The 27,424-nt window shown below is 46.1% G+C and overlaps 1 protein-coding gene across 1 annotated transcript in view; it reads right to left on the bottom strand.

Annotated features, from left to right (window-relative positions):
* The window catches only part of DLX4 (distal-less homeobox 4), a 32,112-nt gene extending 10,452 nt beyond the window's left edge, over positions 1–21,660 (bottom strand). Inside the window, exon 1 of the mRNA XM_077917365.1 lies at positions 21,054–21,660. Coding sequence (XP_077773491.1) covers positions 21,054–21,441 — 388 coding nt within the window. The 5' untranslated portion in view covers positions 21,442–21,660. The remainder of the gene's footprint in view (positions 1–21,053) is intronic.
* Positions 21,661–27,424: the final 5,764 nt, after the last annotated feature.

Raw genomic sequence — 27,424 nt, 5'->3', positions numbered from 1 at the left:
TTTCTTATTACACCTGTTAATTTTGCCATTTCGGCATAGTCCATTAATTTGATCGGCCACTCTTCCTTGGTTGGAATAATGTCTTCTTTCCACCTCTGGGCAAATACCGTTCTAGCTGCGGTTGTAGCATACATAAACAATTTTATAAGGTCCTTTGGAATCTCTGTATCTAACCCTCAATAATAACATGGAGTCTGGGGTCTAAACTGCTACACCACTGCAGTTAGATGAAGAAAGCACTCTGCACATGCTCAAAAGCACTGTGTTCACATGTCAACCCGCAGGTGCAAAAATAAATCTGAAGATGCCCACTGTTCCAATTAGTCACAGTTCAGTTCCTAATTCCTAAATGAAGAGGTAACACAAAAAACTGATTTTTTATGGTGGGAGGGCAGGTTGTGGTGACTGCATGTGGCTCTCTGTGTACACTCAGGAACCCTCTAGTACTAGCTCCTAGGGGATGAGATATTAATTCACAAATCTGTAGGGTAAGTCCTGGCTCAGAGTTGAGCCTCAACCACTAGCCCAGATCCCAGATCCCAGCAGAGCATTATGAATCCAGATCCCCGGTCGTGATGTCACGTGATTGACAGGCAGATGGCCCTGCCCATCTGCCAGATTTAGCCACACCCTAGCACTTGGCCCCCACTCCTCCACTAAGGCAGGATTTACACCATGCAAACGTTTACAGACCCTCCAAGTGTCCCTATTTTCCAGGGATGCTTCTGATTTAAAGAAGACATCCTGGTTTCTGATTTCCCACTTTTCTATTTTAATTGGAGAAATGTTGGAGGGTATGGTAGGATGTCTGTATTTTCCATTGGAGAAATGTTGGAGGGTATGGTAGGATGTCTGTATTTTCCATTGGAGAAATGTTGGAGGGTATGGTAGGATGTCTGTATTTTCCATTGGAGAAATGTTGGAGGGTATGGAATTATCTGACTCCCAAGCTGTCTGAAGGCAATCCTGTACAGGGAAGGGGGTTATTGTTAATGTTTTATTATGTTTTTATATATGTTAGAAGCTGCTCAGAGTGGTTGGAGCAAGCCAGTATAAATAGCAAGATTATCAATATGGAATGGGATGTCCCTGTTTTCATCGGAGAAATGTTGGAGGGTATGCGTTTAGTATGGGCTAAGGGCAGGGCCAGATTTAGGTCTGATGAGGCCCTAGGCTGCAGAAGGTAATGGGGCCCTTTATATGTCCAGCTGTCCTTTGTCAACAACAAATTGTCGCTGTTTTTTTGTGTTGAATATATGCTATATGGTAATTTATGGACCTAATAGGTATCTAAAGCCATTTGCACATGTTGCCAGGCAACCAGTCCATGCAGAATGTAAAGGTAAAGGTAAAGGGACTCTTGACCATTAGGTCCACTAGCAGAAGACTCCGGGGTTGCGGCACTCATCTCGCTTTATTGGCCCAGGGAGCCGGCGTACAGCTTCCGGGTCATGTGGCCAGCATGACTAAGCTGCTTCTAGCGAAGCAGAGCAGCACACAGAAATGCCATTTACCTTCCCACCGGAGTGGTACCTATTTATCTACTTGCACTTTGACGTGCTTTCGTACTGCTAGGTTTGCAGGAACAGGGACCGAGCAATGGGAGCTCATCCCGTCGTGGGGATTCGAACTGCCAACCTTCTGATCGGCAAGCCCTAGGCTCTGTGGTTTAACCCACAGCGCCACCCATGTCCCTTATGCAGAATGTAGGCACCCTATATATGGAAAGGAGCAAACCAGTGATATTTTAGGGAGCAGGCTAGCAGGCGAGGCCTATTACTTACATCATAGGAGCCTACAAAATACAAAACACTGTTGCTGTATGTAAGTTTTATTTGATTTGTTTTTTATCTTATATTTTGGAGATGTACATCCAGTCTTTTTCCCCCCCTCTAAATTTTTTGGGGGTCCCAAGAGAGTGGGGCCATAAGCTATAGCTTGCTTAGCTTATACATAAATCTGGCACTGGCTAAGGGGGCAGGAAAATAGCTGCAGACATTTTTTTAAACCCCAAAATGACCATGTGGATCAACTGGGTGTCAGGGACTGGGCATTCTTGCACATCCCTTACTGACTACCTCCCTTGGAAAGTGTAGCTGTCATCTGTCTTTTGAAGGCTCCTTCAAACACGCAAGTCATCACTTGGTAGTGCATCATGCAATGGGCAAGGATATCTGAACAGGGCTGAGATTCTGGTAACACAAACATACAAAGCCAGACAGGCATACAGAGCATGGCTGCCTTCTCACTATACATATAAAGCCCTGCATTGTCATCACTTCCAGCAGCTATGGAGAATCTTGAAAACTGTATGATTTTCAGAGTGCCACAGTGCTTCTTCCCAGTGATCTTTGTGATTCAGGGGAAAGCAGCCCAGTCGCCTGTGTACTACTGGATTCCCATGTGGTGAACAACAATATTGTAGAGGAAATAATCAGGGCTTGCATGTTATCACAGAACCTCCAAGTTAGGGTTGGCAAATTTCAAAAAGTGAAAATCCGGAACCAAAAGGTTTTTTAAAAAAACGTTTTTGAGCTATTTTGAACCAAAAACTACGTACTTTTCCGACGTTGGTTGCCATACGTCCGGATTTCCCCGGACATTCCAGTGATTCCCTCCCAGATACTGTTATCGGTGGCCAAATCCCCACTACGTCTGGGAAATTCCAGATGTAAGGCAACCCTACTCCAAGTGTCCCTATTTTCCAGGGGCAGTCCCAGATTTACAGAAGCCGTCCTGGTTTCTGATTGGATCCCGGAATGTCCCACTTTTCCTTAGGGCGTCCCTATTTACTTCAGAGAAATATGGCATCAACGTTGAGTGAGATTTCTGCACTCCCACAGAACTACATCTCCCAAGACCCCTTGAGAGACCTTCAACCATTAACCCACTCTGCAGTGTCGATGTGATGATATATGGACCTTCAATGTGCTTCTTTAAAAAGGTGCCCAAATCTGCTTAAGGGACTCGGAACATTTAAACACTGTGCAAGGATTTAAGCCCTGCCGAAACACAAGTCTAATGGGCAGCTGGGAGAAGAGAGGAGGTGACAGAAGGAAACACCATTAACATTTTACGGCAAAATATACCTCCTCGCAATGTGGCATAAAGGTGTTTCTGAACTGAGCATGGGATTTAACCTCTTCAACAGATAGGAAGAGAAATCATGGTAGAAAGGGTTGAAGGAATGGACTAACAGAGCAATCTAACCCTGACCTGAAATCAAGGTCAGATTTAGGTTTGATGAGTCTCTAAGCTACTGAAGGTAATGGGGCCCTTTATATGTCCAGCTGTCCTTTGTCGACAACAAATTGTCACTGTTTTTTTTTGTGTTGAATATATGCTATATGGTAATTTATGGACCTAAAAGGTATCTAAAGCCATTTGTACATAACAAAGTATGTATTTTATCATAAAATACCTATTTTATGTAGGCACCCTATATATAGAAATGAGCAAACCAGTGATATTTTAGGGAGCAGGCTAGCAGGCGGGGCCCATCACTTACATCATAGGAGCCTACACAACACAAAACACTGTTGCTGTATGCAGGTTTTATTTTATTTGTTTTTTATCTTATATTTTGGAAATGTACATCCAGCCTTTTTCCCCCTCTAATTTTTTTGGGGTCCCCCCAAGAGAGTGGGGCCCTAAGCTATAGCTTGTTTAGCTTATATGTAAATCCGGCAGTGCCTGAAATGCTGGAGGGGGATTGGATGTGGTAAAAGTCTCTCTCTGCCCATCCCTGCCTGGCTCTGATGGTGGGAGTCTTCTACTGACTGTGGGGGAGCCTTGCCAGCAAGGAGAACCTCAGTTTGCCTACCCAATTGTGGTTGGGCAGAAGCTACCGCTAGGAACCATTGGTAACCATCAGAGCCTCCAGAATGGAGCATTTTGGGGGCTGCAGCCCCAGAGTAGGACCAGGATCCAGACTACACTAGCACCTTCAGCTCTTGGCTGAAACCGAGCAGAGTCCCCACAAAAGGCAATTTTCCAGGGAAGCTTTGGCAACCTGTAGGCACCTCCCCCTTGCCTGGCAATTCCGGTGTGGTTGAAAGGGTTTCGCTCAGAGCGAGGGCAGGAAAGGTTGCCCTGAATTGGCTTTGTGATGTCAGCACATGGCCAGATCTGGTTGGCTACGGGATAGCGCTGCCCAGATCTGATTGGCTAAATGATAGTCCTGTGATATCCTCACGGTGGCTAAGTCTCAATCACATCACCAGGAAAAAGGAGCCCCAGTTTAGGCAACGACTAGAAGGAATGATATGTTGAAACAGCTGCCAATCAGCCGGCGAACAACAGCCGAGGAGATGAGCGTGGGGGAGTTTGGAGGACATTTTACATGCATATACAAAGCTCCACGGTCAAAATGTGTCCATTTGATGCAACCCTGTGAAATTCAAGTCTGTGCCACAAAATAACGGTATATATATTATAATAAAACCATCTCTGAAGGAAATAAAATCATTATAACACTAAAGGGCTCAGTGCCATGTTACATTAAATTCAAAGTGTTCAATGTCATCAGCGTTAAGAGTAATGATAATGCAAATTTTTTTGATAAGCAATATTTTATTTTAATGATAAGCAATTTTTATGGGGTTTCTTTTAATGCATAGAGGGTGCATTAAAAGACTAGGGGAGGAAGGGTAATTTAACCCTTCCCTCCCTAGTCACAGCCCCATGAAAATCACCCACCCTGCACAGCAATTACACTTAGGCAAAAAGCCTCCATTTATGCCAAACTTTCAACTTTAGAAATTCACATTTTCCATATCTCTCTCCCTTTTTTTATAGCAGTCTCATGGAGAACAGGCAATTAAAAAATCATTTACCAAGTACAAAACCTAAGGATTGTAATGCCTAGTTGATCAGCATGATTTTTCCTCCTCCGTACTTTGGAGTTGCAAAGCCTATTCTGTTTTAACAAATCTGGTCTTCTTCTTCTTTTCTAAATGGGAACAGAAAATCTCGCACACATTCTCAGTTTTTTTCCAACCCAACATACTCTGCATAAAAATTCCAGACTTGATTGTATTATGCAAAAAAAAATTCCTCATTATATTCCTTGTTTTTAAAAACCTGCTCCTTTCCCCCCCCCCCCCCAAGGAGGAGAGAGTAATTGAGGAGAAGAAAGCAGAGTCCAAAAAATGCAAACAATTTCAGGAAAGAGTCGCTGTCCAATCAGAGGCCTTGTTTTCCCTCATCTTGGCTTGAAACTGTGTCAGGGGAAGGAGGCGAGGGGGAGAGGTCCCTGGGCAGTGCGGCTTGTAATTCTCACCGGGGTGAATTTTAATTAAGAAGCTCAATTGATGTGCAAAGCAAAAGACAAGCTGTTAGGCTTAACGAAGAACACTCCCTAGGCGCCTCAATAAACCACATCCATGTGCTACTGTCGAAGCCACAATAGAGAAGACAAACACTTGCAGAAGACAGAAGTTTTGGCAAGTCAGAGAAAGATTCAGGGCAGGGGAATCACACAAAAAACGGCCGCTCCCTTTAACTATCAAGATGTGCCTATACACAGTTAATTATTATTTATTTACCTATATGCCGCTTAGATGCCAAAGTGGCTTTACACATATACGCGCAAACATGTGATTTTTTCCCCATTAAAAAACAAAAAGTTGAGGGGGTACTCTCATTTTCCTACTCATATTGAAATACTGCCTCTCACTGAGGCCAAACTTAGATTCACAAAATGTTTAGGGGTATGCGCACAAAGACACACATTCTCTCTGTGTGTTCCTGCACATACACCATACATTTAAAGCACATTGCCCTGTCCCAAAGAATTCTGGGAATTGTAGTTCAAGCCTCACCAAACTACAATTCCCAGCACCCTTAACAAATTCTACCGTTCCCAGAATTCTTTGGTGGCCGTGCTTTAAATGTATGGTGTGCAGATGGTTTTTGAAACAAGAAAGCCACATGTTTTTGTTGCATTTTTCAACTAGCAAAGAAACAAAATGACAAAGTAACACCCTGTAAGAAAGTAGCTGCTTCTTTTGGCAAAAAAAAAAAAAAGTTGACTCTCCGCTTTTAAAATTTTTGCAAGTGCATTGCACAGAGGGGGTTGAGATGCCCTGTTGCCTAAGAACTGCTGTCATGGCACAAAGATGTTTGTGCTGCGCCAGAGGCTCAATGCTGCCTCGATCACAAGCCTGGGGTGCATTGTCAGAAACAAGGAGGATAGTGTAGGAGAGAGATGTGGGATGGGACAAAATTCTGGAGAATTCATGTTTACCATTGTTCATTGAAGAGCATCTACCTGCAATATTGCAAGGGATCTTGGGACCCATTGCTATTGTCTCTCCAACTGCCGACTTCAGTGTGGATCCCATAGGATCCCATGTGGGGCACATAATTCCCCTGTTTGTTTGTTTGTTTGTTTGTTTGTTTGCTTGCTTGCTTGTTTGCTTGTTTGTTTGTTTAATTTAAAATCATAATACAGTGGTACCTCAGGTTAAGAACCTAATTTGCTCTGGAGGTCTGTTCTTAACCTGAAGCACCACTTTAGCTAATGGGGCCTCCCACTGCCGCTGTGCCACCGCTGCATGATTAAGTTCTCATCCTGAAGCAAAGTTCTTAACCCGAGGTACTATTTCTGGGTTAGCGGAGTCTGTAACCTGAAGCGTCTGTAACCCGAGGTACCACTGTAGTGTCTTCTCACCTCCACACACACACAAACTTCCCCCATCTCTTTTCAATTTTATTCTGTCTATTTAGGCAGGAGAGCTTCTCCCCCCCTTCCACCCCAGCCACCTTTAGTGCTTTAAAAATCAAATGTTGGAAGTTTAACTTCTCATCACAATGCTCCCCACTTCATTCTCCCAAAACATCTTTGTGTGGCACCAAGTTAGAAGTTAAGCCCTGCTGTCTTCCCTCCCACGTTAAGAGTGCATTGCACTGCAGTGACACAGACCTCTGCTCAGAAACAAGTCTCATTGAGTTCCATGGGTCTCCCTCCCTAGACAGGAGTTAAGTCCTACTGAAATCTGCATACTCATGCCTAAGTAAATGTACATAGAATTGGGCTGGAAAACTGCCGTGGTTGCTGGTTAGACCATAAGATTTGGCACCTGTTATGGTTAAAAGCCACCGGGACACATAAATGTTGATGGTAAAAGCATATAAATAATGCTGTTGGCTAATAATAATAATAATAATACTGTTGGCTTTTTATGTTATGTAAAACATAGCCAAATGTTTGCCAAGAAATCTTTCCTATCTTGGTAAGAGATCCATGTTAGTTGATCTTAAGAGGACATGATCCATTTTATTAGCATGAATGATGCAGAGATAGAGTCAGCAGAAACAATATTAAAATCCACCAGGCAGAGAATTTAGTTTCCTAAGATAAAACTCAAATCCACACCCAAATTCATATTATTTCTGGTTCCTATCTTGCTTTCACCACCATCATCCCAATAGCATATCCAAATAAATGTGCCTAGGGTTACACTCTTACATACATCTACTTGGAAGTAAGTTCCCTCAAGTTCAATGGAGCTTACTCTCGGGTAAGTGGGTGCCTGAGAGTAGCAACTATTCCCTGCCACCTCCCCTGTTTGCTCTGCTAATATTGCCCTTCCCTGTAGGGCCACTGCAAGGATTACTAGGTCTGTAATTACTCTTCACACTAAGCAATATTATGTACACGCATTATGATTTTATTTGCAGCCTGATTACCATCTGAATTTCTGTATGACAAACTATACAGATGAGGATCATACCAACACTACTTAATAATACCCAGTAATAACTTTTAAGAAATCTTCCACTGGATCACATTTCACAGCATATCCTTGCCAATTAACAGAACCACTCCACTAGAGTAACATAGCTAGAGCTCATCCTTTCTCATAATCTTGGTTTCCTAGAACATAAATTCATAACAAGAGCTTGGACATTTTAATCCTTTGGGATTTCTATCTTTATGAGCTCATCTTGGTCACCTTAGACTCCACATTCTTCCGGGGTGTGTTACTTTCCTTTATTTTTTACAGTGCAAGAGCTCTCTGTCAGAGCAACACGGTAAGGCAGAAATGCAAGTGGTGTAGCTTCAGCCCATCACCGCAGCTTCCGGCTCAGAGAAGCTTCACCTGTTGAATTGGCCAGATAAATAAGTCCCTGTGGTTGTGTTATGTTTTCATATATTGGCAGACCAAGAGGGGGACTGGACAGGATATTTGATCCAAGACAGGTGTGAGAATCTTCTAAATTGAGGAAGGGGAAGCATTCCCCGCCCCCACCCCCCGGAAACAGTATGGGATCTGATCCTATGCATCCTTGCCGGACTTTATGAAAGGGGCGGACTCTGTCGCTTTTGCAGTAATCAAACTTGGAATGAATTCACCTGATCCACATTCCTCTCTAAAAGGATTTACAGAAACCTGAAGCAGCAACTATCAGTTGCGTCAGAAGCCTTCTAAAGACACAGGTTTCCGTTTCTCCTGGGCCATAAAATTGAATCCCATTTTTATTTTTCAAAATCCCCCAAATTCTGATTTTATATGACTTTATACTACAGTTTTTTATGTTGTATCGGTTATTTTCTTAAAAAAACAACAAGACAATAATAGTGTTCAATTTTTAATGCTGTATAGCACTTAAAGCTTCTTTTTAAAATATTAGTATTAAAACTTATATATATATATATATATATGCATTAAATAAATAAATAAATAAATAAATGACTTAAGCACTGCACTGACTTGGAAAAAACAACAGCAATGGCAACTGGGGGCGATGGGATTCAGGTAACTTACAGAAAGTAGGAAGAAGCAGACCTGCCTTTCAAGTCTAAGGCTGCAAATTTATGCACACTTACTCAGCAGCAACTTCCACTGAACTCAATGGGGCTTGTTCCTGAGTATTCATGTACAGGCTTGCATTATAAAGCTGCAAAATCCTATGCATGCTTGTCTGGGCTGATTTCTGACTAAAGGCAGAGCCACACTGCACAACTGCCATTACTTGGGAGTAAGGCTCATTGGCTTCCAAAGAAATAAGCTTAAAATGGAAAAGCTGCAATCCTAGCAGAATTCCAAGGTAGGAATTATTTAGAAAGGATCAGAGCCGCCCTCCCCGAACTTGAAGCATGGGAAGTCCCCCCCCCCCCAAAAAAATTATAATTTGGCAGAATATTTGGACTCTATGATTTGTATAATTTGGAATATTTAATGTGATTTGATTGGATTGTTACAATGGAAAATTTAATAAAAAATTATTTAATAATAATAATAAAAGGAATTATTTAGAAAGGGTCTGAAAATTAAACTGCCAATAATATCATCATGCCCTTGTACAAATCTAAGGTGAGACCCCATTTGGTAGGCCACAGATGGTTCTGGCTGCCTCATCTCAGGAAGAATATTGCAGAGCTGGAAAGGTTTCAGAAAAACACAACCAAAATTACCTAGGGGATGGGAAACCTCCACTATGAGGAGCAGCAACAAAACTGCTAGCACAAGTGCAAAGCTAAGCATTAGATGACCAAAGTATTCCTTCCAATTGTACAGCTGGAATTGGGCAGGGTATAAACAATAAAATTATGGTTGTTATTATTAATACAATTCTAAGATTCTAGTTTTTTTGCTTCCTTTTTTAGTCTTTTGGGGGGAACCCTAGAGCAAAGGGGCACATGATGGAAGCGTGTAACATTTTGTGCATGGAATGGGGGAGGTGGATAATAAGGAGCAGTTTTTCCTCCTCTTGTAAGATTAGAACCCAAGGCCACCCCAGCCAGCAAAGGGGAATAAATTTAACAGCACGTGGTTTAAAGCACGAAATCCGCTCCTGTAAGATGGTGCAGCGATGTTCACCAGCTTAGATGGCTTTCAAAAGGAGAAGATTAAGACAAATTAATGGAAGTTAAGTCTTTCTATGGCTACTAGACACTATGGCTATGTTCTATGTCTGCTATCAGAGGCAGTATGCTGGGGATGAGAGAGGGCAGTGGTGCAGGTTGTTCTGTTTGTGTGGGCTTCCCATAAGCACATGGTTGGCCAGTTCTGAGACCCGGAAGCTAGATTAGAAGGGGGTTTCGGCCTGAGCTTGTTTCATAGAATCATAGAGTTGGAAGGGACCCAAAGGTCATCTAGTCCAACCCCCAACAATGCAGGAATCTCAACTAAAGCATCCATGACAGACGGCCACCCAAGCTCTGCTTGAAAACCTCCAAGGAAGGTTTTCCTCGAGAGCAAGCTCCTCTGGACTTCTAGAACAGGATAAGGATCGTGACCAAAGGCTTACAACCCTATCCACACTTAAAGGTAAAGGTACCCCAGACCATTATGTCCAGTCATGGACGACTCTGGGGATGCGGCGCTCATCTCGCTTTACTTGGCGAGGGAGCTAGCATACAGCTTCCGGGTCATGTAGCCAGCATGACTAAGCCACTTCTGGTGAACCAAAACAGCGCACGGAAATGCTGTTTACCTTCCCACCACAGCGGTACCTATTTATCTACTTGCACTTTGATGTGCTTTCGAACTGCTAGGTTGGCAGGAGCAGGGACCGAGCAATAGGAGCTCATCCCGTCGTGGGGATTTGAACCGCCAACCTTCTGATCAGCAAGTCCTAGGCTCTGTGGTTTAACCCACAGCGCCACCCACGTCCACACTTAAAAGGTAAAAGTAAAGGGAACCCTGACCATAAGGTCCAGTTTCCGGGTCATGTGGCCAGCATGAATAAGCCGCTTCTGGCGAACCAGAACAGCACACGGAAATGAGGTTTACCTTCCCACAGCAGTGGTACCTATTTATCTACTTGCACTGGTGTGCTTTCGAACTGCTAGGTTGGCAGCAGCTGGGACAGAGCAACGGGATCTCACCCCGTTGCAGGGATTCGAACCTCCGACCTTCTGATCGCCAAGCCCAAGAGGCTCAGTGGTTTAGACCACAGCACCACTGCGTCCACACTTACGCAGGAGTAAATCCCGTCGTAGTCAGTCAGATTTACTCTTGAGTAAAGGATGCAGTCATTTCTCGGGACTGTCAAGCCCGGGAGACCTTCGTTCCCGGTAAACAAGCGTCGGTTCTGGCTGTCAATCCCGGAGTCGCAACAGATCTCAAAGTAAACAAGCCGCAGTCACTTCGGGAGCGGGAGCTTTGCAGGTGAAGAAAGTTATTTGTTCCAGGGCCAATAATTGCATGGAGTGGAGGGTGTTCGGTTACCTGGGCCCGCCCACGTGGTCCTCCCCACCTCTCTTCTTCCCCTAAGGAAATTTATAAGAATTTTTTTTTAGGGCTGTACTTTGTTGATCTCAGTTAAAACACACGCACACAGTTTCACCAAGAAGATCCTCTGTTCAGTTTTTTCCCCCCTTTTCTGTTGATACCAACACAACCGGTTAATGTTATCAAATAAACGCGATCGGCCTTGCTTGGTTAAACCAAAATACCTGGATTCAAATGGATTAATAATAATAATATCAACACAATTTGCGGAGGTGGGGACTCCGAATTTCACTAATTTAACTGCAGGCTGCAGTTTAACTGGCGAATATTGGGCACGAGCCTTTATTAAATATAATTCGCTTCTCTCTCTTTTTTGCCAGCTTATTCTGCAACCGATCACGTGCTTACGTGGAAGCAAATCCCCTTGAACTCAATGGGGCTTACTTCTGAGTAGACTGCTCCTGTCCGCTCCATTTCTACCGGAAACGGTCCTCAGAAGGAAATGACAAAGCGATCTACTCCGAAATCGCAGGGCTTGTCTACTGAGAAGGAAGCCCCATTTGTTTTTCTATGGGATTTACTCCCGAGTAAGAGCGCGCGGGGCGCGCAAACTGCGCTCTCACTCCCGTTGGACGCAATGGGAGTCATTTGCGCGTAAACGCGCATAGGACCGCGCTTCTTATCTGCTTGAAATCGAGCAGTGCAAAACAGCGGGGGAGTTCTCCTGCGCAAACCCCGCCAAAGTGAAAAGTAAGCTCTCTTTCCCCTCCTTAAAAAAAAATACACAATTCTTGTGGTTTTATAAACCGGTTGAAGACGCCGCTTGTCTTTGATAGACGAGGAGAGACCTAAATAATGACCGCCTACACGCAATCCACGAAGTACGAGATGTCAGCTAGTCAGAAAGATTAAAGTGCCGAGCCCTTAAGGAATAATTTAAGTTGAAAAGAAAAATCAAGGCGCCTGACCCTGTGTCTACGTTTTAAAAAAAAGTTTAATAAATATAAACACGAAGAAAAAGAAAATGGAACACCGCCCCTCCAGTCAGTCTAAGAAAAGCCTTAATATTTCTGCATCAATTAGAGCACGCGTAAATCTGGATTGAGATCAAGGCTGCAATGCTATATTTAAGCACACCATTTACCTGGGAGTAAGTCCCAGGGAGTCAAATGGGGCTTGCTTCAGAGTATACAATGGCTGGGGTTTGAGGAGTTGCCATCGAAATCAGTTGGAACTAAGCCGTGACTTGAGCGATTTAAATTATTAAGATTGTAATTCAAGGGGACCAGTTCGGTCTGGATCCAACCGATGATTTTATTTTAGTTTATCGATTGCCAGATTTTGCTTGGATGGCTGTGTTCTGTTATGCTGAAGGATCTGCTGGGTGGGGGACGTGGATTGTGTACGGAGTAGATGCACGAGGATCGAGGCCCTCAGAAACTTAAACGGGGGAAGGGGGAGATCTGAATGTGTGCGTGAATATATAATATATATAAGTTCTAATATGTAAATATATATTATTATATTTTATTGCTATTGTTATTATTATTATGCTCTATAATGGAAATTTTACCTAAAATCCTGACGTTTCCCACAACGTTTATGACCAGAAGTGTCTCTGATCGCAAATGGTAAAAGCCAGTTATGGACTCCTTTGAGTAGAGGAATCACAAGCGACCGACCTAAACACCGACCTTGCACGCACACAATTGATTTTAAGAGACCGTCAAGGTGACGTCTCGGGGCACAAATCCGCCGGTGGTTCTCCTGCAAATCAACCTCGCGCTCTTGCGCAGGAGAACTTCCAGCCGGAGCCTACAACGCAGGTGCCTCCCACCCCAGGCGAAGTTGACCGTTTCCCCGCTGTCTCTAACACTGGGGGTGCTACAAATTGGAGTGGGGGGGGGATCACACCCGACTAGCCGCTTCTTAAACTCTTGGTTCTCTAAAGCAAGAAATCTCCTCTGCCAGTATTGAAACACAGTTGCCGAAGTCTTGATTTTAAAGACTTTGGAGACCGCCTTTCACTGCACAAAAAAACAAGGCGGTTGACAAAATAAAATATTATAATACCGTAATAAAACCAGATATCTGAAGTTTAGCAGAGCCAGGGCGATGAATTATTCCCTGAGAGAACATGTAAGGGGTTTTTTTTTGGGGGGGGGGGTCGTTTGTTTGTTTCGCTAGGTGGAACTAACACACCTGCAACCACAGGTGCCTGTCGTGTTAATATATTGTTATTATTGTATATTATTAATATACAACAACTCTAAGGACAGATGACTGAGTGGGACCATTGGCTCACCTAGCTCAGTATTAAATATAATGGTTGGCAGGGTGATTTCAGCATAGAGAGTCTCTCGGTCCTGCGTAGAGATTAATATTATTAATATTTTATTTATTATTATTATTATTATTATTATTATTATTATTATTATTATTATTATTATTATTGCATTTATTCTAAGAGATTGCCATACACTTGGATTCTGTCAAGCCGTCTTGAAATTGAAGGGGGCTTCCGATGCGTTTGGAAGAAAGATCTCAGGGCCTTATTCATTCATTTTCTAATTTAAAAAAGGGAGGGGGGCGAGGAGAAAGTCTGGAAACGAAAGCGCCCTTCAAGAAACTTAACACATCCAGAGCGGTCGCTCGGATGATTCATAGAAATAACGATCCGTCGAAAGCGCAAACCTGCAGCAACGATTTGACTGCATGAAATCATCTTCATTTCACCATGTCAGGTTTTAAATCGAGATTTTAATTAGCAGGGTTTGAGGACGCTCAGGAATTGGAGCGCGGGTTAAATGGAACCCTTGAAATTTAACCACATAAGAGCACTTTTCTCCTTAAGGAAGAGCTTGCTTTGCCAGCCGGGAGGAACCACAAGACGAGCCCAAGAAACCGAGCAGAAACGAAGCAGCGAAATTAACCTGATATTTAACACCGCCTAAACTGCAGGCCTTCGGGGGGAGGGAATGCGCAGCGGGTGGAAACGGCGGGGGTTTCGGGTTCACTCCAAAACGCGCGCGCACAAAGCCAGATCGCTGGTTTTAAAAACGACAGGTGAGCGATTCCTTCTTTCCTAAAAGCGCTCTTTAGCTCGGGTCGCCTCTGCTCCACTAAAATGATCTACAGGGCGATCCCGCGCTCGCTTCCTCGGAAGGAAACGCCTGTGCAAGCGCAACGAAGGTTTTGTTTTTAAGCCTTCTGCTCCTCACGGCTCCTTTCCGAAGGAAAAATAAAACGGAGAGGTTATTAAATGGTTTAAATAAATTACTTGGGACGCACAGGCCGAAATTATTCCATGCGGTGTCTCTATTCTCCGCGAATGTTTCTGGGGTTGCTGGGATGAAGCCAAGCGGACTCCTGGCCTCGCCTTTTACTTATTCCAGGGACCGGTGTGTTTTCTGCCCAGCTCTTCCGCAGTAGGCGTAGGATTATGCTTTTATAATAATAATAATTTTAAAAACCCGATTCAATTCGGGTTGCCTTGCCTTTCCATGCCCCAAAACTCATTGCACTGACGGATTCGATTTTAATGCTGATTTTAAACGCCCTCACCTGCTGAAGCTTAAATATAAAAACATCAAAAGGGCCGCTATGTTGCCTATTTTCTTCTTCAAAGCCAGAAAACCAGGACTTGCCAGGCTTCCGCGCTAACGTTGTGTGTGGGTTTTTGGTGGTGGTGTTTTTTACATTTCCGACACACCGCAATTTATGGCACTACTTTCAATTAATTTTATTATTATATAATTGAAAGCCTTAATACCACATTTATTATTGTATTTGTTTTGAAAGGGATTTTGCAGCCGCCTCTTCACCCATACCACAAGACTGTAATAAAAAAAAAAAATCAGCCTCCCTTGAGGGGAAAAAAATCATTGGCGTCAACATTTATTGGTTTTAAGGGCTCTTGGTGAGTGGCGTTTTAACGCATTTGTTTGTAGGCCGCCTTGCGAAGCTTCGGGCTGAAAGGCGAATCATTAAAATAACAAGGACAACGGAATTATCTTCTAGGATTGCTTTTTGAAGCCAGGCTTCCCCGCCTTCCCCGGCTCATACTACATGCTACTTGGAAGCAAGTCCCACTGCATTCAATCCAACTAAATGCACACAGGATTGCAGCTTTAAAACAACGCGATCCTATGTACAGGTCACTTGGATTCTCCCAAGCGTTGCGCTACTGGCCTGCAGCCCTATTCCTGCGCAATCCGCTGAACTCAATGGATTTACTTCCGAGTAGACGCGCATAGGGTTGCAAAGTTCCTCTTCTACAAGCGCGCACCTGTTTAAACGGAAGCGATTTGTGGAAAATTGCGCGCTCCGACGCACAAGCTTCCAAACCATTTTTAAATACTGTTTTTATTAATGATTTCCTCGGGTTACAAAAGTGCGTGCATTATCTCTGTTTTCAGACCATAGTCCTTTCTACAGATCAGTTGTATTCGATGTGAGATATTAATAATTCTCAGTATCCCAACAGAATTGATTTGACAGTCTTAACGCTGCTGCGCAACACACTTTACCTAGGAGTAACGCTGTTAAAGTCCATAGGGTTTACTCCTGAGAAGAACAAGAAGGTCCGACCTGCTATTCAATCAGGCGGATTGCATACGTGCGCGCGCATTGTAATCCGCCTTGCTCTTGCAAACGTGATTACACTCGGTGTAAAAACAATTATAATAAATCGATCACGTTGTTTCGCTAGACTGACGCGGCCACCCTAATCCCATTTACCTAGGAGTAAACGGCACGACAAAGGAACCTCTCTTCTTCCAACTTGAGAACTAATTTCCCTCTTGCCTAACGAAGAGCTCTGTATCATTCGAAAGCCGCCACAGTCGCCTGCTTCCACCCAAAAGCAACTTGTGCCATCAAAAGCCAGGACCGTTTGACACCTCTTAGCTGACCGCGCTTCGCCAAGAAATCTGTTCCTGGGATCTCAGCGGGGCTTTCTCGCCAGGAATCACATTTAGGATCGCGCGCAATCAGGACGCAACCAGGCGGCCTAAGTCTTACTGATCTCAATGGGCGTGGGGAGGCGCGCGACCTACCCAACATAGGGCTTTGGGGCCAAGTCCCACTGGACTCAGGAGGCGCTTACTTCCGAGTAAACGGGCCCAGCAGCGAGCTGGAAAGTGCCTTTCTGTCTTGAGGCAGAGTTCTGGGTTACTGGGGGGGGGGGGGGGCTACAACAAAAAGAAAACCGAGGCCACGTGTTTTGTGTGTTTGCGCGTGGGGTGGGACGGAATCCTAGGAACGGTTTTTTCTCCGCTAGCTGCGCCAGCTAGGAAGATCCCTCTTAATTTTGGGATCTTGGATTGCATGATTAAGCGATATGGCAGCGGTTGCCCCCGTGGCAAGTAGTAATCATCGCCTCCTCGAATTAGAGCGCCTCGGCGCGTTCCAAAGCTCATTAATTAAGCCGTCGGTGCGTGCGATCTACGCCGGCCTAATAAATCGAAATTGCTCTTCAGCCAAGCAGAGAGGGCAGCGCTTGCAAATGGATTTCCGTGGTGCTGCAATTCTGCCTCAAATTACCATAAAGACATCTTCTATCTCCCTTGCTGATCTTGACAGGTGCCAATTAAAAAGAGTGTTTGTGGGGGGGGGGGTGAGGGCTGGGGATTCAAATATATAAACAAGACACACTGCGAGGAAACGAATTATTGGCTATTATTCAGGGCTTCTTTTGAATAAGCGGCGCGGGGGGTGTTGAGAGCTGCCTGGACTCCTCGTTTCAAGAGGGCAGCCTACCGTTCTTCGGGGATGATGGAGAAGCACTCTGTGCATGCTCAGACGCACTGTTATTGCCTGGGCAGTCAAGGGGGTAGTAACTCAACTCCTCCACATCTCCAGCTATTAAGATGAGAAGCATTGCTTTGTCTGTAAATTTAATAGCATACATATTCCTTGAATATAAACAATGCACATTCCTTGCTTGGGCAGTGGAAAACTCAGGCCGAGAGAGCCAAGCGCGGGAGCCCATCCCTTTCACAGTCGTGTTTTCTACCACTCAGGTCCTAGAGCTGTATTGAAAATGGCAATATATTACAAACATTCTGCTAGGGCGACTGGAGATGCGATTTTTCGATTGCACTCATTCTTACAAGTTCACACACACACACTTAATAATCAAGAAACGAGTCAAGTCTAACTTGGATTTTCCACAAGTTTAGCATTATGGACCCAGTTTCACAAAAAAAGTTGAGCAGAAACTCCCATGGAAGGGGGCTAATTTTATGGGTTAATTTCAGTCCAAACTATCTAGCTGAAAATGGCTCAGCATATCCTGTTTCTAAAGTATCCTTTTTTCAAAATAAAAATAAATCAGTCCTGTAATTGATTCAAGAATATTCTTATGCATCTTTTTAAATCTTATGCATAAGACATCATTTTACCACTGCACTCTGAAGCACCCGTCCCACCCCAGTTCATTAACATAGGAAGTGGGGAAGGAGAACTGGGTTTGGAATGTCCTCTGTCTAAATCACATTTAAATAAAAAATTAAAAGTATAACAGTTAGCATTTCCATTTCAGATTTAGAACAAAAAACCTAAACAACAGACAATGTTTTCAGTTACAGAGTTCATATGTTTCCCATTTATGAACCACCGGATAACTTTTAAATGGCTTTTTAGAAAAAGAAAAAAGAAAGATCAATTGCCTCTTTTAAATCCAATAATAATTTTTCAAAATGCAGCAGGCCCTAAAACAAACAAAACATCTCCAAATCATCCTTTGCAGTTCAGTGTCTCAGGAATGAATCCATCTAAACATTCTTTTTTATTAGGTTTGGGAGCTCATTTTAAAGCCAAGGTTGGTTGGGTACGGCATGCAACAGAGAAGTCCCTTTGCAATGCAAAACATGCCAGAGAAATATTAATATATTTGCATGCCCTCTTTGGAAGAAACCAAGTCAAGCAGTTTCCTATTAAAGGATTCTGCAAAGTTTGCCTCGTCATCTGAGAAAGCATCTGGGTTTTGTCAAAATTATTTAAAATGCTACCCAGAACGGATAAGGACTCATTCCAATGATATCCCTTGATAGTATGTCAGAAGGAGGGGGGGAGGAATGAGAAAGAAAATTGCCCATCATATGTGTCAAGAAGGAGTTGTGAGTGGAAGAGATATAGGTAAAGGTAAAGGGACCCCTGACCATTAGGTCCAGTCGTGACCGACTCTGGGGTTGCAGCGCTCATCTCGCTTTATTGGCTGAGGGAGCCGGTGTACAGTCATGTGGCCAGCATGACTAAGCCGCTTCTGGCGAACCAGAGCAGCGCACGGAAACGCCGTTTACCTTCCCGCCAGAGCGGTACCTATTTATCTACTTGCGCTGGTGTGCTTCCAAACTGCTAGGTTGGCAGGAGCAGGGACCGAACAACGGGAGCTCACCCCGTTGCAGGGATTCGAACCGCCGACCTTCTGATCAGCAAGTCTGTGGTGTATCTCCCTGGAAGAGATATACCCCCCCCCCCAAAAAAAAAATACAAAAGAAAAGTTTTCCTAAAGTACTGGGGATGGAACATATCTCTCCCTGCATGGTGGGGCCACAGACTGTACCCCATTTCTGACATAAAGTAAGTGTGTGTTTGTAGCATCCTGTCTTGGAGCTGAGGAAGTGTCTTGGATCAAAAGGCACTCTGCCCATGTGCAAAGGGTGGACCAAACTGAAAGCAGCCAGGGCTCAGCCCCAGAACATCAGTCTAAGGGCTGCCATGAGGCTTGCTGGGTGGCTGAACCTCCCTCATCCTTCTGTGGCAAATTATTTACACAGCACCATCCAGGTACATGGCAGTTTTACAGAGCAATACAATCAAGAGGCAACAAGGCCTTGCCTGCAGGCGCTTTCGATCTGAACAGAGCAGGAAACAGGAGAGGACTGAACAGAAGAGGGTTAACAAAGGGTGGTTGTGAACAACTGCAGTTAGGAGAGCTCCAGCTCCAGGACGAGGACTAAAGGGGTTGCCAAAAGCCTGCACGCCACACATCTAAACCCCTCCTATCCTCTTTTGCCTATGTACCTTTTCTGCGGCACTTGTGGCCCTTCTGACCAGTTCCCAGACAGGGAGACTGAGGCAGAAAGACCAGGGCTTACCCACAACAAGCTATGGGTTAAAGGAGAGCTGCAACAGCATCTTGGGCCTGGAAGGACACTGGGGGTGGGGGATCAATCTCTCCAAAATTTCCCTCCCCACCTCCAACAGTCCTGAGACAAGGATGTTGCTGCACAAATACTCTTAAGTGTATGGGAGCCAACGGGGTCGTCTCGTCAAACCTCCTGCGATTAGGCAGCTTCAAATACATTTGAAGACGACCGTAATGATTTTAAAAACCAAAAAACAACAACCAATAAACCAAATACTATCCTATTTATAAAGGGTATCAGGAGCAGAGGAACTTATCTCCAGTGACTACAAGCCCCCAGTTATGTTCAGATAACTGCAAAGGTTGTTGCCCCAAGAGGAACGCTCCTTGTCCATAGAGATTTAGTCATGTCAACCTACTCCTGGTGATGTTTTTGGTGCCTGTCAGGTGGGTTGCCCCGCGGGGCAAATGCTCTAGTAGCCCCTCCCATGAGCCTCTCTGCAGCTGGTGGCCAGAGGGAGAGGTTTATTCCAAGTAAAGTGTCTGTATGCAGTCTTGGTGGACGAGAAAAAGACCTGCAAACTGCAGAAGATGTGCAAGGAGCTGTACACCACAGTCCTTGTACAGTCCCCGCAGCCAGCGGGCTTTTGATTTGCATTTTGGTCTGCACCTAAGAACACAACTGAATTTGTGAAGCTCACAACTGCTTCTCTACCGCTGTAGGCCGGTGGTTTGCATCTAACCAAGCCCATTGAAATTAGTGGCTCTCAGTTACCTATGCCCAACAGATCAGCTCTGAGTACAGCTGACATTGGATGGAAACCAGGTGGTTTTCCTAGAGGGTATACAAAAGGTAGGGTCCTCTCCAATCATCAGTGGGTGTTTTCCACAAGCGATCGATGCTAGTTTGAGATCCCCACACTTGCGAATGTTGACTGATACGGGGCAGAAATCCAGAGTGAGAGAGATCAGGTTATTAAGCCATTGGCACATTGGACTCAGTGCAGGCTTGACACTGCATGAATCCTAAATCCGATTTAAAGTTCACCTCAAGTTCTCACCAGGTACCCCTCCCCATCCTCACTGATGATACCGGGGCACGGGGGTGCCAACTTGAATAAATTATTGGGGGGGGGGGAGGAAGCGGACCTTCAAATACTTTATTGAGGGGACCGAAGGGACCTCGGCCCCTAGCCGTTGGCTCCTATGCCGGGGCAACATTTTATTTATATGCGTCTATGTATTAAATGCGTGTTAAATGGGGGTTTGATGGAAAGGGGAAACGAATTGACCAACAATGCCAAATATTGGCATTAGAAGCCACCGGAAACACAGCGACTTTCCCCCCAGGTTCTGCCTCCCGAGTCAAAAGATCAGCTCCCCCAACTCATCGCTCTCCCTCGCTTCGAAGTCACGTCAAGGCATCCACATTCGCGACCCCTTTACTACGTGTCCTTTTCAGACTTTGTGCTTGCCCACGGAAAACGGGGGCCTTGCAACCCCTAGCCGTGACCTGCGCTTATGCCAAGGCTCCTTACACTAGGCAAGCAAGCCCCCTCCAGCAGTTTTCTCGTCACTGCGCCGCAACCCAGCCCTTGATCCGGATCGGCGACAAACCGGATCGGCGACCGTGTGAACGGCCTAGCCGGCTACTCCGGATCAAGTCGGAGAAAGACTCCGCGCCGGGGGTGCTTTCGCTGCCCCGGAGAGATGCTTCTCTCCCCTTCCCACCTTTTAAAGACCCCCTCCCCTCTCCAAGTCAGCCAGCCTCGCCTTACCCGTCTCCTCCAGCCTCGTCCCGTGTCCCAGGGCGCTGGAGGTCTGCTGGTAAGGCGAGTACGAGGCGCCGTGGTGGTGATGGTGGTGGTGGTAGAAAGCGTGGTGGGGGCTGCTGCCGGCTGCCCCGGGGTAGGGGGCGTAAGCCAGGGGTCTGCCGTACGAGGCTGCGCCGGGGGGGAAGGCGCCGCCCCCACCACCGTCGTGCGGCGGCGGCTGCAGCGCTTGCAGAGAGTAAGGGGGCGCCAAGCCGGGTTGCTGCTGCTGCTGTTGCTGGTGATGGAGAGGCGGAGAGGGAGGTGGGGGGCCGAGCCCGAAGTCCAGGAAGGACGCCTTGGACGGGTCCGGAGGGCCCAGCAAGCTCTCGGCCAGAGAGTTCATCGTCATCATCCAAAGCTCGGCGGGGCTGGCGGCAGCCGGACGGAGCGGGCAGCGCCCAGGCGCAGCCGCATCCAGAGGAAGCCCCTCAAGAGCTGGGGCGGAGCGGGGTGGGGTGGAGGGGACTACCGGGTTCCCGCAGAGGATCGGCGGCTTCTGGGGGCGGCAGCGGCGGCGTGGGGCCCGGACAACCTCATGCCTGGGGCAGCGACTCCTTCCTCCTTGCCCAGATCAAGCCAAGTCCACCGCCGCTGCTAGAATTATTATTATTATTATTATGACTGTTATCGGTACTGATATTGATAGCGCCGCCGCCGCCGATCGCTCACGTCCAGGCAGCGAGCTCCACTCCTCGCCTCTTCCCAAAACAATCAAGTCCCCCGCACCAGCGCCCTCTCGCCCGGCCAGCTTCCCGCGAAAGAGACGGCGAGGGCGAAGAGCTGCCTAAGGGGGCGGGGTAGCTCCCTTTCCGCCCTCGCGCCTCCATTCCGCCGCCTTTCATCTCCCCGCCGAGCCCCGCCCACCGCCTCTCCCGGTTGGCTCGGGAGGCTCAGTGACGTCACGGAGCCCCCTAGGGACACCCCTCATTAAGCGCCGGCTTGAAAGGCAGCTGTTGTTGGGATCAAGCCCCGCCTACCTCCTGCCTTCTCTCTCTCTCTCTCTCCCCCCCAGCACCCGCGACACACACCCACACACGCACGCACAAGGGAGCATAAGTTAGGGATGCAGCAGCGACAGGTTGGGGCTTGTCCTATTTTCCTCGCCCATCTTGGAAAGAGAGGAAAGGGAAGTCCAGGGCTGAAATGTTTGTCAACCCTGCGAGTGGGCGGGGCGGGCTGGCAGGGGAGGAGGGAGGGAGGGAGGGAGGCAGCAGGGGAGCTGGCTTGGGGAGTACTGTAGCTGAAATTTCAGAGAAAAAACGACACAGTAAATAATTAGGTCCGGCGGGGGAGGATGGGGGCCGGGGCTGAGATGGCGAAAAACGACGTGTGGACAGGTTTGGACAAGTCCCCTTCGCCCTTCCAAGTCCCTCTGGGGAAATGAAGAGGAATCCAGGTAGAAAAGTTTGTCAACACACTTAGGAAGGTGCGGGGAGAGAATTCCCTGAAGATTTAATAGTTAAAAGAGCTGTAGAAAGCATAATACAATTGAAAGACGCCTTGCCCTATTGATGGGTATGGTTTCTCTATCCTTTTAATATATTATGTTGAGTCAAGTATGGAACTTCTTGAAAGGTTTCCTTTTTTAAAAAAATACTATCTCATTGTTTTCTGTTTGTGACTAGGACTAAGGCAGGCTTCTTCAAACTCTGCCCTCCAGATGTTTTTGGCCTACAACTCCCATGATCCCTAGCTAGCAGGACCAGTGGTCAGGGATGATGGGAATTGTAGTCTCAAAACATCTGGAGGGTCGAGGTTGAGGAAGCCTGGGCCAAGTGGTATCTGGTTTTCAACAGCGTGCCATGTCACCAGCTAAACATCCCTGTTTGTTTACTGATATTTCATGGTGTCTGAAATAAGGATTGGAGGCATTGGCTGGCTTCACGGTTTCCCTCCACATTGTAATTTTTGCATTAGCACGCATCCATCCACTCACCCTGATTCACGATATATTGCAAGGTCAAAAATTATGAAACTGATATCACAAAATGGACTTTGCTGGGAGGGAAGGAACCCTGCCGGGGCTGCCAATTGGTGCAGCCACGCCATCCGCCTGCTGGGGTTGCCAATTGGTGCAGCCGCCCACCCTCCAGAGGGGGGTGCCGGGGCTTGCAGATGCTTTGCTGCTCCCCTCTTCCTCCGCCACTCCTGGCAGCCATATAGTTGGTGGGGCGCAGCTGGCAGGCGTGCAGGGAAAGGGGAAGCCACCGGCAAAGCCGCACAGCTCCCCCACTCGCTGGGGCACCCCTGAGAGGCCGGTGCCCTGGCACGACAAACCACTAAGCCCTATGGGAAAGACGGCTCTGGCTTGTTCAATTACCCAGTCCATCACACAAAATACTGAAGAGTATATGATGAAATGAGGAAGACAGTCAAATCATAATTTGTACCAAAAGTAATCTCCTTCATGGATCACTGCCTTGCCGTGGTGAAGGGGCTTGAACAACTCAGAGAAGCTATGAGCTATGCCGTGCAGGGCCACCCAAGATGGACAGGTCATAGTGGAGAGTTTTGACTAAACGTGATCCACCTGGAGCAGGAACCGGCAAGCCACTCCAATATCCCTGCCAAGAAAACTCCATGGACAAAGACAACAGGCATATAAAAGTTATGATGCTGGAAGATGAGCCCCTCAGGTCGGAAGGCGTCAACATGCTACTGAGGAATAGCAGAGGACAAGTACAAGTAGATTCAGAGCTGATCAGAGCCAAAGCTGAAAGGACGCTCAGTTGCGGATATGCCTGGAAGCGAAAGGAAAGTCCAATGCTGTAAAGAAAAATATTGCATAGGAACCTGGAATGTAAGAACCATGAACCTTGGTATGCTGGAAGTAGTCAAAAATGGGATGGCAAGAATAAATATTGACATCCTGAGCATCAGTGAACTAAAATGGACGGGAATGGGTGAATTCAGTTCGGATGATGATCCATGGACCAGAGCATGCCAAGCACTTCTGTCTTCCACTGCCTCCTGCAGTTTAGTCAAACTCATGCTGGTAGCTTTGAGAACACCGTCCAACCATCTCATCCTCTATCGCCCCCTTCTCCTTGTGCCCTCCATCTTTCCCAACATCAGGGTCTTTACCAGGGAGTCTTCTCTTCTCATGAGGTGGCCAAAGTATTGGAGTCTCAGCTTCAGGATCTGTCCTTCCAGTGAGCACACAGGGCTGATTTCCTTCAGAATGGACTGGTTTGATCTTCTTGCAGTCCATGGGACTCTCAAGAGTCTCAAGAGTCAATATATATATATATTGCTTTGGTTCTGTTTGTCTCTGGGTGACCTAGGCAGATTAAAATTTTATACCAGTTTTGGTTTCTTCTAAAGCATCTTGGGATTGTAGTTGGTTTAGCATTCTTCTAACAGGGACAACCTCTGCAGCACTACAGTTCCTCTGGGAGGGACTGTTAAACCAGTTGAACTCTACGATGTGGCTATAAAACACAGGTCCCAGTTCGTTTTGCCAATCCCGCTCCTTGGTCTCAAATAGCAGCCTGCCATATAGAAGCCTGCAGGGCAATCCTGACCATGTTTTTCTCACAACTAAGTCCCTTCGAACAAGTTAGGTGAGCTTTTCGGTGATGGGCGGTTCTGAATGTATTTGGAGGGTTGCTGGGGATGAGATTTGCAGTTGCAGCAAAAATAATAACATGCAAAGTTACTGATGTAATAAATCATTAGAATGACTACGATTTTTTTTCATGCTCCTGATTTAACTGCAATTGTGATGTTACTGCAAATGAATGTGCAAATGATATGTACTCTTTGATCGTTTTCTATAACAACTGTTGCTAATTTTTGTATGTCATAAAAGATGGGGCTGTCTCTGCGGCACACTTTGTGTTATTTGCCCTGGCTACAAAGTACCTAAGTTTTGGCCCTGTTAAAAATATTCCATATCAGAATTAGGATTCCCAACTTTAAAAAAATAAAAATAAAAGGACTCCATTCATGGGTGTGGCTGGGGGGTGGTGGCTGCCTTCCCTAAATCAAGTAAATGACCCACTTAATTTTTATGATTGTAAGTTGTTTAATATATATTCTTAAAATTGTGTTTCAATGCTAAAACCGCAGGACCTTAGGGTAAAAGGCGGGTAATAAATTAATAATAACAAATTAATTTTATTTTCTGTAAAGAATGGATATATGTCTGTTATTAACTTTAATCATGTTTTTGACACCCCCTTGAATTAGGTTCCCATGGCAAAGCCCGCCTGCCCCCACTCCCCTTGGTCCAGCCCATTGCTTTAAAAAGCGACAAACAGCTCAGGCCGTGCGGCAGGTTTAATATTACAGAGTATGGAAGTGACTTGGCTCTTACCCCTAGAGGAAAAATGGGTGGAATGGAATGCCGTGCTCTTAGGAAATCCAAAGTCCTTCCCCACTTCAATATCTGAACACCAGAAGAAGGACTTTGTTGCTCCCGAGGCAAGGAGTAGAGCAGGCTTCCTCATAGGCGCCGACTCCATGGGGCTTGAGGGGGCCCGAGCCCCCTCAAAAATTCGTTTGGGGGGGCTCCGCCCCCCCAATAATCTCCGGCGCCCCTCCAGCAGAGCGCCATCGCCGCCCCTCCCCCAGCCCAAAATGCACAGGGGGGGCGGGCTGCATGCCTCCTGCCCTCCCTCCCGAGCAAAAGCTCCACCCAATTTCCTTTGGAGCTGATTAATAGGCGCAGCACGCTCTCCCCTATTCGCTCACGAGGAGGCGGCGCCACTTTATTTGCATATTCATGAGCTTATTTATTATTCATGAGCTTTCCCGGGCCCCCCCAATATTTTTTATAAGTCCGCGTCCCTGGGCTTCCTCAACCTGAACCCTCCAGATGTTTTTGGCCTACAACTTCCATGATCCCTAGCTAGCAAGACCAGTGGTCAGGGATGATGGGGATTGTAGTCTCAAAACATCTGGAGGGCTGAGGTTGAGGAAGCCTGGAGTAAAGTAAATGGGTGGGGACGGCAAGGAAGCAAATAGATCAGGTGGGAAGAACCTTTGGCCCTTTCTGAACTACATCTCCCATCAGCCCCAGTAAGCATGGCCAAGGGTCAGGGATGATGGAAGTTGTAGTTCAGCAACACCTGGGGGGCCAAAGATTCTTCTGGGGAGGAAAGGGTTAGAAGGAATAGGTGGAAAGGGCAAGGAAGCAGATGGAGAAACGTCCCAAAAATGAGAGCTGTTTGACGGTAGAACAAACTGCCTCTGGAGGTGGTGGTCTGTCCTTCACTGGAGGTGTCTAACTAGTGGTGGACTGCCATTTGTTAGGGATGTTGTAGTTGTGTGTCCCACACTGTAGATTCTGCATTGAGCAGGAGGTAGGCAGAATGACCTGCCAGGATGATGATGATGATGATGATGATGATGATTTATTAGGTTTATATACCACACTTCATCATAAGATTTCAGGGCGGTTCACAGATCCTTCAAACACTTCACTTGGTCCCCAAAATTCAGACCCTCCAAGTGTCCCTATTTTCAAGGGACGTCCCTGATTTAGTGAAGCCATCCCGGTTTCTGATTTGATCCCAGAATGTCCCACTTTTCCTTAGGATCTCCCTATTTTTATTGGAGAAATATTGGAGGGTATGGAGTTCTCCGATCCCTGAGCCATCTGAAGGCAATCCTGTATAAGGAAGTTTTTTTAAAAAAATGTTTTATTGTGTTTTTATATACAGTGGTACCTTGGTTCTCAAACAATCCATTCCAAAAGTCCATTTGACTTCTGAAATGTTCGGGGGAAACCAAGGCGTGGCTTCTGATTGGTGCAGGCGCCCCGGAAACAATAGCCGACAGCAGCATCAAATGTTCAGCTTCTGAAAAAAACGTTCGAAAACTGGAACACTTACTTCTAGGTTTTCGGTGTTTGGGAACCAAGGTGTTTGAGCACCAAGGCATTTGAGAACCAAGGTACCACTGTATGTTGGAAGCTGCCTAGAGCGGCTGGGGCAACCCAGTAAGATATGTGGGGTATAAATAGTATAGTTATCATTATGGAATGGGGTGTCCCTATTTTCATCAGAGAAAGGTTGGAAGGTAGGAAAATTTGTTACAACAAGAAGCATCATCCTGCTTTAAGAAGCAACCAAAGCAGCAGATACATTTCTCGGCCACTCTGCAAAGCCGTGCTGTCAATCACACAGACTCCAATGAAGTTTTCATCATTCCCATCCAAAAAGAGGGGGCTGTCTGCATTTTCAGAAACTGGTTGCTTGAGACGTAGAGTGCTGAATTCAGCATTGTGCAAGACAGACAGCATGAAGATCTTGCGAAGACAACGGCACAAAGCATACCTGTTATCACTCACATCGTTGACTCGGGGCCAAAATCAACCGTGGGACAAGAAA

The sequence above is a fragment of the Podarcis muralis genome, chromosome 13 (assembly GCF_964188315.1).
Source record: "Podarcis muralis chromosome 13, rPodMur119.hap1.1, whole genome shotgun sequence".
NCBI classification, from domain to species: domain Eukaryota; kingdom Metazoa; phylum Chordata; class Lepidosauria; order Squamata; family Lacertidae; genus Podarcis; species Podarcis muralis.
Note: the sequence above shows the minus strand (reverse complement) of the source record. Positions and strands in the feature narration are given on the sequence as shown.